The 13,457-nt window shown below is 39.9% G+C and overlaps 1 protein-coding gene across 6 annotated transcripts in view; it reads right to left on the minus strand.

Moving 5' to 3' along the window:
• FLT1 (fms related receptor tyrosine kinase 1) overlaps positions 1 to 13,457 on the minus strand; it is a 196,101-nt gene that overhangs the window by 80,434 nt on the left and 102,210 nt on the right. For 5 of the 6 annotated variants that reach the window (XR_013407803.1, XR_013407805.1, XR_013407804.1 and 2 more), the window contains exons 13-14: positions 9,516 to 9,824; positions 4,600 to 4,746 (exon numbers count right to left, since the gene is read on the minus strand). Coding sequence is in view for 2 of the 6 variants with exons in the window: in XM_001117928.5 (XP_001117928.4) it covers positions 4,600 to 4,746; positions 9,516 to 9,824 (456 nt within the window). In the remaining 4 variants the exon portion in view is untranslated. Of the gene's footprint in view, positions 1 to 4,372; positions 4,747 to 9,515; positions 9,825 to 13,457 lie in introns of all 6 variants that reach the window. The other variant, XR_013407806.1, reaches the window with a different exon arrangement.

Raw genomic sequence — 13,457 nt, forward strand, 5'->3', positions numbered from 1 at the left:
CTCGATCTCCTGACCTTGTGATCCACCCGCTTTGGCCTCCCAAAGTGGAACTATTTTTAGACATTCTTCTTCTGGCCCTCAGAAGATCAGAGAAAGCTGGGTGGTAGGGTGTGGTGGGGGGAGAATCTGTATTATTTTGTTTTAGGGTTGTTTGACATTTGAGCTTATTAATTAACTCTGATGCCTTCCAGTGCATTCTGCCAACTCACTGGACAATTTCTGTATAAATGAGGTGGGTCAGAAGGCAGCATTGAACAAACCATGACCATGGGCCAGCTTATGTTAACTCATTTAAACCTCACCACATCCCTGTGTGGTCAGAATTATCCCAGTTTTATAAATAAGGGAAAAAGGACTCTGAGAGTAAGGAATAACTAGTTGCCCAAATTCTTTTTTTTTTTTTTTTTGAGACGGAGTCTAGCTCTGTTGCCTAGGCTGGAGTGCAGTGGCACAATCTTGGCTCACTGCAACCTCCGCCTCCCGGGTTCAAGCGATTCTCCTGCCTCAGCCTCCCGAATAGTTGGGATTACAGGTGCCCACCACCACGCCCAGCTAATTTTTGTATTTTTTTAGTAGAGATGGGGTTTCACTGTGTTGGCCAGGCTGATCTCAAACTCCTGACCTCATGATCCGCCCACCTTGGCCTCCCAAAGTGCTGGGATTACAAGCACGAGCCACCGCACCCAGTCGAGTTGCCCAAATTCTTATATGACTCATGAGGGCCATGCCAGGACTCAAGCCCTCATCTCCCCAGCACACTCGACTTGTTTTTTTTGCATGTGGTAGCTGCCAGGGCACATTCTCTTGTCTTGTCTCTCCTCTAGTCTCATAATGGTCCTAAGCTTCCCAAATCATTTTAACTTTGATTCTTTAACCCACTTCCAAATTATAAAAACTGAACTTATTTCACATTTACTTCTTTCAAAGAATCACTCAATATCCTACACTAATCTTTCATAAAATAGATTTTGTGATCAAGTAAGTCTGAGGAATACAGAACTTAGCACAGTTGGCCCTGTGCAGTGGGTCACGCCTGTAATCCCAACAATTTGGGAGGTCAAGGTGGGTTGATCACTTGATGTCAGGAGTTCAAGACCAGCCTGGCCAACATGGTGAGACCCCTATCTCTACTAAAAATACAAAAACTTAGCCAGGCATGGTGTCTGTAATCCCAGCTACTTGGAAGGCTGAGGCAGGAGAATCACTTGAACACGGGAGGTGGAAGTTGCAGTGAGCCAAGATTGCGCCGCTGCACTCCAGTCTGGGCGACAGAGCAAGACTATATCTCAAAAACAAACAAACAAAATAACACAAACACAAACAAAAAAAACTTAGTACAATTTACCAGTTTCTTTCACAAGCTATTTACTCATGTATTTATTCATCCTTTTATTCTGGTAGAACATCTCGAGGGACTAGTTTTCCACAAAACTACCCATCTTAGTAGTGTGTCATCATGGGCAAATCACTTTACCTCTTTGAGCCTAAGTTTTCCGTTCTACATGTCAGACTAAAGATATTTTAAAGGTCCCTTCAGCTTTAAAACTTCCTTGATATAGGCCCCACCTCCATGCCAAATCCAGGCATTTGTGCTACCACTATGAGCTTGCTAAGGATAGCCTAAGATTTTCTGAAAACCATTTATTCATTCATGCATAGAATATTTATTTATTTATTGTCAAGCACTGTGTTAGGTTCTGAAGATAAAAAGACAAGACATAAATAAGACAAATAAGAAACTATCTGCCCTCTGGAGGGGTGACATATATGAACTGATGATTTAAAAAATACATAAGGGAGGAGTAGAAATATGCATAGGTAATACAGACACATGTGAACTGATGATTTTTAAAAATCTCAGTAAGAGAGAAGTAGAAACAGTTACAAGTAATAAAGACTCGTGGAGGAACTGCCTCCCATCTGTGGGAGTTGTGTAAGGCCTAGTTGGAGAGAGAACACCCAATCTGGGTTTTAAGGGATGAGACAAAGAAAGGGAAGCTACTCCAGGCAGAGAGTATACAAGAACCAAAGAAAGCATAGGGAGTTTAAGCAGCATCATGTCTGCAGTGATCTACGAGAGTTTGGCATTGCTGGAATATAAAGTTAGAAAGTTCAAGGCAGGCGACGCTGAGCATAACATTGGAGGTGTAGGCAGGGGCCAAATGTTGAGGGCATTCTCTGTCAGATTCTTGAACTTCATCAAAGTGTGTTAGAGATGAAGAGTTGGAGCCGGCGGAAGAATTGAAGCAGAGAAATGACATGTTCACAGCTGCATTTTATACTGTTGTGTGGAAAATAGATACAAAGATAGATAGGGAGACAAGTGTGGAGACCACTGAAGGTGTTCAGAGGCTAGGTTATGAGTGCCAGGACCAAGAGAATAATGGGAAAGCAGAGAAAGGAATGGATTTGAGAAGTATTTAGTATTTAGTAGGTGTAATCTGCTCAGTCTGGTGATTGATTAGATGAAGAGGGTAAAGGAGAGGCCATCACCTTCTAGTTTGGATGATTAAATATCTGATGTCAGTATAAGAGGAGGTGCTACTTTATGGAGAAAAATGAAGTGATGTGATTGGTTTTGAACCTGCTCAGTGTAAGGTCTCTCTAAGACATTTGCAGATATCTTAAAATTTGGAGTTGTTATACCACAACCCCATTCTGTGCATCAAACTCAAATGGAGGTTTCATTTTGTGTAGAGGACTCACATTTAAGGACTACTCCATATTGCTATTTATTTGATTTAGGTTGTTGGAATATTGCAAATAAATGGCAATTTTATTTTTAATAAAACATGAATATCAATTAAAATCATAAATAATTTCAATGGACTCTTATTTAACCACAGAATTATGAGGCAGGCAATAGTGTTTATACTTAATGGTTTAAGTCTCGTTGTTTTTAAGAGTACAGTCAGCCCAGAGCAAGACTTCGTCTCAAAAAAAAAAAAAAAGAGTACAGTCAGTCGTATCTGTGGATTCTGCATCTGTGAATTCAACAAAAAATTCCACAAAGTTCCAAAAACCAAAGAACTTGTCACAGAATTGATGTGTAGGTATTGTATTAGGTATTAAAAGTAACCTAGAGCCGGTGCGGTGGCTCACGCCTGTAATCCCAGCACTTTGGGAGGCTGAGGCAGGCGGATCACGAGGTCAGGACATCGAGACCATGCTGGCTAACACAGTGAAACCCCGTCTCTATTAAAAACACAAAAAAATTAGCCGGGTGAGGTGGCGGGTGCCTGTACTCCCAGCTACTCGGGAGGCTGAGGCAGGAGAACGGCGTGAACCCGGGAGGCGGAGCTTGCAGTGAGCTGAGATCGTACCACTGCACTCCAGCCTGGGCAACAGAGCAAGACTCCATCTCAAAAAAAAGAAAAAAAAAGAAAAAAAAATTAGCTGGGTGTGGTGGCGGGCGCCTGTAGTCCCAGCTGGCTCGAGAGGCTGAGGCACGACAATCGCTTGAACCTGGGAGGCAGAGCTTGCAGTGAGCCGAGATCGAGCCACTGCACTCCAGCCTGGGAGACAGAGTGAGACTCCGTCTCAAAAATAAATAAATAAATAAATAAAAATAAAAGTAACCTAGAGATGATTAAAGTATACAGGAAGATATGTATAGGTTATATGCAAATACTATGCCATTTTATATAAGGAACTTGAGCATCAGTGCATTTTGGAATCTGCAGAAGGTCCTGGAACCAATTCCCCATGGACCCCATAGCACTATATGTATTGTTGAAAGAAAATAAACCTATACCCACTCGTGTAGATTTATTTTTTTTTTACTAGTACGATCAAACATAATTTAAAAAGTCTTCTTTTTACCAAATCCTTAACATCTGCGTAGATGAATTTAAAAGACTGTAAATCGGCTGGACTGGGTGGCATGTGCCTATAAGCACTTTGGGAGGCCAAGGTAGGCGGATCACCTGAGGTCAGGAGTTTGAGACCAGCCTGGCCAACATGGTGAAACCTTGTCTCTACTAAAAATACAAAAATTAGCCTGGCGTGGTCATTAGCCTGGCGTGGTGTCAGCACATGCCTGTAGTCCCAGTTACTTGTCCAAGTACTTGGATGGTTGAGGCAGGAGAATCGCTTGAACCCAGGAGGTGGAGGTTGCAGTGTGCCGAGATGGTGCCACTGTACTCCAGCCTGGGTAACAGAGTGAGACTCCGTCTCAAAAAAAAAGAAAAAAAGAAAAAGAGATTGTAAATCTACTTTTCTGAACTTCATATATGCCAGTTGTTCCAAGTTCTGCAATACCTCAAAGCCAAGAAACTAACTCCTCACTTTCCCAGCTGTCATGGTGAACTGAATCATTTTCTACATGGCTCCTCTCATTTCTTTCTGAAGGCACTATTTAAAGCATTCCAGCTGAATAGATTCTGCAGGATCTTTCTATCGGTTAGGAATATGGTCTGCATAGGAACTGGCCCAAATATTCCTCACTGGAAGTTGGTATCAGCATGAACCAGATCCGGGTGTCTGGGGCTCTATCAGCAAGTAGGTCTACACATACTGGAAGCAGGTGACGGGAATGTTAAAGGAAAAAGGGACTGATGAAAGATGAGAAATAATAAATTCAAGAAAAAAGTCTCTTACCAGGCTCTTGTTGTATTTTGTGGTTGTTTTTAAACCAAGTGATCTGAGGTTCGGGGGCACCATTAGCATGACAGTCTAAAGTGGTGGAACTGCTGATGGCCACTGTGTGATCGCTGAGGTTTCGCAGGAGGTATGGTGCTTCCTGATCTAATGAAGAAAGAAAGGGAGTTGTGATTACTCGTCAACTTTATTCTCATATTGTCTATGCATATCAACATTTAAAATATACAGAGAAACAGCAAAACTCAACTATTAGGTTTCATTTGCATTTTGTTCACTTTCTCTTCAATCATTAACCTGCTGCTTCCACTTTAATAAGATGCTACAATAAATTGAAATTTATTACAACACAGTGAAATCAAGGACTAGATTTTATATTTTTAGATTTCAATACAAAGGCTTTTGCCTAGCTAGCTAGTTTCCTTCCTTTTTTGAGAGAAGCTTTTCTAAAACTCAAGGATTTTGCATAATAGTTCAGGAGATATAAATAAAAAACATGATTTTGTGTATAGTCTTGTAATGAATTTTTATATATAGTGTTGTAGTGATAGGCTAATACAATTTTGTGTGTTTTTATTGATGTATTTGTGGGGGCATGTTTGTGTTACTCAGCTGTCAGTAACCTAAGTTGTAAGGCAGCAGACCAAACAAGAGAATTTCTTGAACTTTGAAAGCTTTATTGGTTCTTTCCTTCCTCCATTCCCTTCCCAAATGCAAGCAACCAAAGAATTAATTCAAGAGGCAGAGGCACAGATTTGTAGTTTTTGCACTATATAATAGTACAAATATTGTATTTTATATTATTTTCTCTTAAAACATACAAATATGATACAATACAATTTATTTTAATAAAATGCCAACCAATATAGTACAACAAAATGAATTCAATACATTAAGATGCAATACATTACAACATTAAAATCCCACATAAGAACAGCAGTACCCCCAAGGCCCCCAATGAGTACAGTATATCTCTAATGAAGTAGTCAGTCAGTCCTGCTGATGTGTATACATTCTAGTTAGGAGGGTACTGGATTGGTAGCTAAAGCTTCCAAGGTAAAAAATAAAAACAACTCCTAATATCTTTCCCACCCTCCCAAGTCATTCCTTTCCCCTCTTGTTGGAGATCCTGGAACAGAAATCAAAAGAGTTTTGGCATAACTGACACGTTCTCTGTTACTGTCTTCAATTATACAGTATGAGCTTTCTCTGCCCGTTTTTGATTTCCTCATCTTAGTGTACTAAAACTGTGAAGGCAGCTTAGGAGTGATGACGATGCTACAAAGATGATACATTGCAATGGCCTTGATTCCATGTCCCTGCAGGGTTCTGCCAAGTCCCCAAACCTTTCTCTCTTGAGTCCTGCAGGGCAACTCTCAGGATTAGCATTTGTTAAAGCAATTTAGAAATCCCAGGTTAAAATGTGTATTATCATATAACTTTTATAACATTGTTGAAGAAGTATATCATGGCAGGGTTACTACCTGTTAGGAGAAACAGATTTCTCAATAAATTTTGATTTCTGTAGCTTATCATTAGTCTTCTCATTTTGTAAAAAATGAAATCTGAAGGCAAAAAAAGTGTGTTGAAGGAAGGGCTCTGATGTATAGAAACTTCTTCAAACTGGCATGGAATGAATGATAGCAATGATCCTTTTGCCTCTTTGAGCATGTCTTTCCTATCTTGTCTTGCCCCCTACGCAGAACCATTACAATATTTCTGTTTTTGCATTGGGTGCTATCTGTCAAACAGCTTTTCCTAATTGAAACTGCAGTCCTGTTTAAAACCTTTGATTTATGACTACTTGTACATGCTTGCTCATTACAATTTTGGCATTTTTTTTTACATAGTAAAGACCCCAAACATATCAGCGAAACATGACAAGACCATAAAGAACCATATCATATTATTTTTTAGTCTCTTTTATGGTGGCAAGCCAATTTTGAAATATCTTATTTAAAACTCAGACCCAATTCACTGAGTTATACTTTTAATAGCTTCCTCAGCACACTATTTCCCATGCATTAATATGATAAAATAATCTATCACTGCCCATAGGTCTTATAAAAAGCAAGTCTGAATATAGGGCCCACAACACTAAAATAGTTTTTCTAGCTACAAAATATAACATCATCAACACAGACAGGATTTGGACTCCCTGACAGGTGGATTGGAAAACGATGTTTAAAGAGAAGAGAACATTTTAACATAAATGTCATTAAGAATTTCAAAGGCCTTATTTGTACTACACAAACTTCAGATGATAGAAGCAGCAAAAAGGCTGCAGAATGTACATGGGACTCTCAATTAAATACAAGGTTCACATAAACATTCTGAAATGTACAGTAATATGCATTTTTCTTTGTACCCATTTCTGAAAAATGTTCTATGTTAAAAATCTCATTTTTGGCTAGTTTCTAAATGATCAATCAACCCAGGAATCATATTTTGTCAATTCTTACTTTATACATTATATATAATCTATTTTGACGTTTTGAATAAGGCTGGTGCGTTGAACCCGTATTTCAAAACCTAAGTTACTTAATGGAAGTAGGTAGTGGCTTTCCAAAGTTTAACAGTGTAGCTGATCCCTTCAAACTGAGAACATCAGAATTAACAGACATTTGTGCTGGTTATCAGTAGCCAAAGATAGCTGCCCACCAGGTTATTTTACTTTACAGTGTTACGGCCCCAGAGATCTGCCAGGTCACATAAATACACAGCTTCTATCCTCCGTTTGGAATGGGGACTGAGGAACCAGCCTCACACCCCCTATTCCATTTCAATTATTCCCCATTTTAGGCTCCTTTTTTCTTCTTCCCCCCACCCCCTCTGTTATCTTCACCTCCCTTTATACCCCAGGTTAACATACCCTTAGGGTATGTAATAAAAAACAAAACCCACCCAAAAGTTTCTTTAAAAAAAAAAAAAAGACTCTCCGGAAGGATTAATTACACAGTGAACAACTAACACTCTCTGGAATTCTTCTACTCATCTCTTGGAAGTTCTTAAAATCATCTTTTGTAAATACTAACATCCTCCCCTCTCCACAAAAATTGCAACTGGGGAAGGAAATGGTAGGTTTTGCATGTCCAATTCACCATTTTGTTTTCATAAGGATCCCTCAATCATCCTATTTGCTTTTTTAATGTTAGCAGCTATTAAGGCCCCCTCGTTCTATGGTATTAAGGCATTGTTTCCTGAAGGAACACACTAACTTATAATGAACAAAGACGCCAGGCCAAAGAGCCATAGGTAAAATTTCAAGATACAATTGATTTTTCTTTCCTTTGGGCTGACAACTTCCAGGTTACTAATTGTTTTCAGAGCATTTGGGGCTCCATAAAACTGGCATTCTGGGGAAATGCTATTGTTTACTCTTTCACGTTTGACAAAAGCAATTCCCACGTGAAAGACAAGTTTAGCCGTGGGACAGAGTCTGTTACCTAAAGGAGGAAACAGTCTGGTGAGTTCCCAAGCTTGAGAAGTTGTCATATTGTCACCTCCTATTGAACTGTCCAGCCACTGTGTTTCTCAGCCATGGCTATTTTGGTCATTATAGTTTTTGTTTTTTTTTTTTTAATAGTTTATGCAAGTCACATATAATGATCAATCATAAATAAAAACAACAGAACAATGCATATTAAATTGGTGAAAAAGTTATTTTCCCTCAAATGCAAGCTTAAAACAAGAAATTACAACTTCTCTTGATTTAAAACTGGTGTGTATTTTTAAAATTACTTTGAATTCTGCTTCTACAGTTTTGTCGTTTCTTAATCCCCATAAAATCCTATTAACATTTGCATATGGGGAAAGTGGACCTTTTTAATGGGCAAATTTTAAATTTACATTTAGAAGAATGCATTAATTCTCTGGTTGCAATAGCCTTTATTTCCTTGATAAATTGATTGTGGTACACCTTTGAATTACTGTCATTTTAACATGATAGAGTTCCTTAAAATAATAACCAGAGGACAGGAATATTTAAAATTAAGGCATGATCCACTTTCTTTCAGGTGCCATCAATAGCTGTGCAGTGCAGTCAGAGACAGCAAGGAGCAAACCTTTTGCTAGGCTAGTCTACTGTGGCACTAACTGCATAATTACCTGGATCGCATGAAAGGAGGGAGGGGAAGTTGATTTGGATGGACTCTTATAATTCACACTGCGATAAACCTTTACTATCTCTGAATTACACCAACATCTTGCACCCCTGGGGCCCATTTTAGAAGCTCCAGTTCAAGATTAATGTGCTTAATGTAAAAAAAAAAAAAAAAAAAGCATTTTCAAATAAATAAGCATTATAACTTGCTATCCAGGTGCTATTTACAAATCAAGAGCAGATGAAATAGTCCAAAATAAAACCAGGCAGAAGTCCAACAGAGTCTCAAATTCAACTGTACTCATTCTGAGCTGGAAAATTAACTTATTCGTGTCCATCTTTGGCAGAAACCAGCATTTGTTTAAATTATTCAGTTTGTGCAGCTTCAACACTTAAAAATAAAAAGAGGTTGGCATCAAAATGGAAGGAAAGGATCATCCAAAGTTGTTGTTTATCAGGCAGGAGAAAACAGCAAGAGCAACAAACACAGAGAAGGCAGTGCAGGGATCCTCCAAATCCAAACGTGCACCAAGTCGGCCCCCCGGAGCAGCCCCCTCGGCCTGAATGGGGGGCCCAGAGCTGGGGGCTGGGGGTCTCATTATTACTGCTATCATCTCCGAACTCATTTTGGGAGGAGCATCTCCTCTGAGCCTGAAAGTTAGCAACAGTGACAATAAATCAAGATGATATGAGACAACTGTTACTTTTTAATGAGTCCTTTAATGTTTTACATTACTTTGTGTGGTACAATCATTCCTTGTGCTTTTAAATTTGGAGATCCGAGAGAAAACAGCCTTTTTGTTGCAGTGCTCACCTCTGATTGTAACTTCTTTCTTCTGGAGGATTTCTTCCCCTGTGTATACATTCCTGGCTCTGCAGGCATAGGTGCCTGAATCTTCCAGGGAAACATTCATGATGGTAAGATTAAGAGTGATGGAGTGCTCCTTAGTGATGGCCATTTTTTGCTTGCTAATACTGTAGTGCATTGTTCTGTTATTAACTGTCCGCAGTAAAATCCACGTAACATCTCTGTATAAGAACTTGTTAACTGTGCAAGACAGTTTCAGGTCCTCTCCTTCCGTCGGCATTTTTTCCAAGTTAACGTGAAACCCATTTGGCACATCTATAAAATAAGAATAAAGAATTTCAGTTCATAGAAAAATCAGTGTCTTTTAATGAGATATTCAAAGATCTTAAGAATCATTTGTGCACAAATTCTCTCAGCATCAGCATTAAAAAGAATGAGTATTTAAGGTAAATGAGCAAACATAGCAGGTGGGAATCAACTAAGTTCATTCTATCAGAAGTGAGGTAGGAAATGCAAAAGAGGAGAGTTATTAGGATGCATTTTCTCTTGATTTACCTGAAGTTACTCTTCAAAGTGGCATGTTTTTTCCAACTTGGGTGTTAACTTTATTTCTTTTTTTTTTTTTTTTTTTTGAGTCAGAGTCTCGCTTTGTTGCCCAGGCTGGAGTGCTGTGGCATGATCTCAGCTCACTGCAACCTCTACCTTCAGGGTTCAAACTATTCTCCTGCCTCAGCTTCCAGGGTAGCTGGGTTTACAGGCATGCACCACCATACTGGGCTAATTTTTGTACTTTTTGGTAGGGGCGAGGTTTCACCATGTTGGCCAGGCTGATCTCGAATTCCTGGCCTCAGGTGATCCATTCTTCTCGGCCTCCCAAAGTGCTGGGATTATAGGAATAAGCCACTGTGCCCGGCCTCATTTCCTATTTTTAAAATGATGCACAGTACTACTACTGGCAAGTGACACTGGCAAGTGGGCAAAATAGTGAAGTAACATAAGAGCAATTCGTCCTAAAAACCAAAGGCACACTTATGGTCAAACTTATCCAAAATAGTTTGCAAACAAGTGAAAATAGGAAGTCCTAGGTAAAGTGCCAATCAATTCCACTTTAGTCCTAGACTTTTGCAGTGAGAAGTAACTGTTATTCACTACCCTCCTCCTGCTCCTGTCCCAGATTACTTGCCCTGGTCCAGCAAAGACCACAGTGGGCCAGTGGCACAGTGGGCCAGAGAGGAGCCCACTGATTTACTCAGGACTTCTTTCATGGGGATGGTTCTACTTAGACCTGAGAGAGCAAAGATTTCTTCTGAAAATGTGGACAACTAATCTGGAAGAGTTGCCAGATTCTAAAATGGGGGTGATAGAGGGGTAAAGAGAATAATTTTAAAAATCAAATTTACTCTCAAAAATATTTTAAACATGTTCTGAAGGTGGCTATATCATTAAAAGCCATTTTCTCCAATGTCGATCTCCAGCTAATCTTTGTGAAAGGAAAGTAAGTCTTGGGACCCCAAAATCATGAAGCTAAAGGGAAAAGTCAAGTTGAGAACTGCTTAGCACAAACCTGCCTCCCATTCTCTTCAAAGTCATCCCTCTGCTCTCTGAGATAAATGCATACCTGATTGCCTCCTTTGGAAAGGCTAATCAGAAATTCAAAAGAACAGAACTCCCCTATCTATGACCTGGAAACCCCCTCCCCACTTTGAATTGTCCCGCCTTTCCAGGCGGAACCAGTGTACATCTTACACATATTGATTGACGTCTCCTTGAAATGTATAAAACCGAGCTGTACCTCAATCGCCACCTTGGGCACATGTTGTCAGGAGCTCCTGAGGCTGTCCACTTTGGCAAAATAAACTTCCTAAATTGACTGAGACCTGTCTCAGATATTTTGGGCACCTTCACCCCCATCTCCCAGGTGTCTCTGTCAACACCCCATGAGCTCTTCCCCCCTGCATGCCTCACCTGGGCTGTCAGTCCACTTTGGGGCTGAGAGTTCCTTAGTATCATTTGGCCAATCTCACGGGAGGATTTTAAAAAGTCTGCCGGCCCTGAACTGACCCGCTCTCAAAACCTTCCCATTGCTTACTACTAGTGGTGTATCTGCATTTGAGCAAAGAATTTGGGCCAACATCTTACAAAGTGCTTTGAAGATGAAAAGCATTATGTTATGCTATTATTATTATTATACTTTGCACACAAAGCTATAAAGAAACCTTTAAACGTTAAGGGGACAATAGTCCAAAATTAGATATCATATCAACTCTTTCCTAAATCTCACTTTGCTTGTTTTTCTGATTTTTCTGAGCTTTGGCTTTATTATAAAGTGTCACGTCTGAAGAAATGCCAAAGTATTCATTTGGAACCTGGGAGCGGGGCGTAACAGTGACTTACGAAGCCGTCAGTGGCTGAGGAGAGAGGATACCAGTGGAGGTTTTCCTGCTTTTAAAACGAAAATCTAAGAATGTGCCAGAAGATGCAGGAGGGGCAGCTGACAGTCACTTTTAAGATAACAATAAGGTGTCAGAAATAGTTGCTCTAATTCAGCATCTTTTTATATTTGGGACATTTTCCAAGCATGAGGAGTAAAACATCAGCCATCAACTTTTACACAGATACTAGAGCAGAGGTATTGTGCACTGGTTGCCATCAGCTCTTACAAGACCACAGACTTTCCATTTATGAGCTCTCATCCTGGTAGGTAGAACCCAAGTGAGCCCAAGTAACACCATTGAGATCGTGTAGAGAGTTTCTATTTACTTTAGTGATTTGAAACTTCCTGTGGAAATAGCTCACAGGTTTCCTGATGGAAGATTTTGTTTATCTTTGCCAAGCACCACCAGGAATCTCAAAATAAAACGCATTCAGTGACATTGGGAAGCCAGGGAGATAAAGCAGTGCTGTTCCTGTTTCACCCTCAGTAATTGCTAACACACCCATAGTCATGCTGAGTGCCAGCCAAACAGCAAAAACACACACATAGGAAAAGCAAAGAACCAAATTCGTTTTGAGGCCCGTTTCTTATATAGGGGACATGGTCACTGAAGCTAATTTGTTATGTTATCAGACAGCCTCTTGGAAATGACTATTTCTCAGTCTCACCCCTTTGGTATTCTCTTTTGATCCATGGAAGACGATAAATAAAATGTCCTCAACTGTTTAATGAACCCGGAGGGATTTTTCTCCTTAATTCATGTTGATTTTTTTTTAGTCTGAGTACAAAAACAGACCAAGAAAGAATTGCCTTCTAACCCTCAAAGTGAAAACAAGAAATCTTCCCACACTTAAGTATCTGTGGCGAATTCAGCACTGTCATCATCATTACCAAATAATACTCATCCATCTAACATATTATCACATCCATGGCATCTTATGAGGTGTCATGGAGAAGAATCAACCCTTGCTCAGAAGAGGCATTCGACCCAGGGTTAGATGACAGTGTAATCTATTTATAAAGGTGCATACTTGGGGGTAGATATTTCAACTCAATTGGATCAGGCATGTGCATTAAGTTCATGAAAGGGACAAGCATAGGAATTTAAAAGGATGCCAGGGATCTCATTTGTTGGGTAAAAAAATAAAGAAGGCTCTACTGCCACTGAAGAGTGGAAATAACATTATTTAAAAAGAGAGTGAACGGTTACCAGGAAGCTTTGCTTGTTTCAAGTGGATGCTATGTATAAGTGTGTGCCAAAGTTTGGAGTCGAAGCGGTCAAGGATTCTAATGGCCACAGTTTACCATTTTCATCAGTTTGGAAGGCAACTAAAAGTCTTTTTGTTTTTTGTTTTTGTTGTTGTTGCTGTTGTTGTTTTGCGGCAGGGTCTGACTCTGACACTCAGGCTGGAGCGTGGTGGTGCCATCATGGCTCACTGCAGCCTCGACCTCCTTCCTGGGCTTAAGTGATCTTCCCACCTCAGCATCCCAAGTAGGTGGGAATACGGGCACAT

Source organism: Macaca mulatta, chromosome 17, assembly GCF_049350105.2.
Source record: "Macaca mulatta isolate MMU2019108-1 chromosome 17, T2T-MMU8v2.0, whole genome shotgun sequence".
NCBI classification, from domain to species: Eukaryota; Metazoa; Chordata; class Mammalia; order Primates; family Cercopithecidae; genus Macaca; species Macaca mulatta.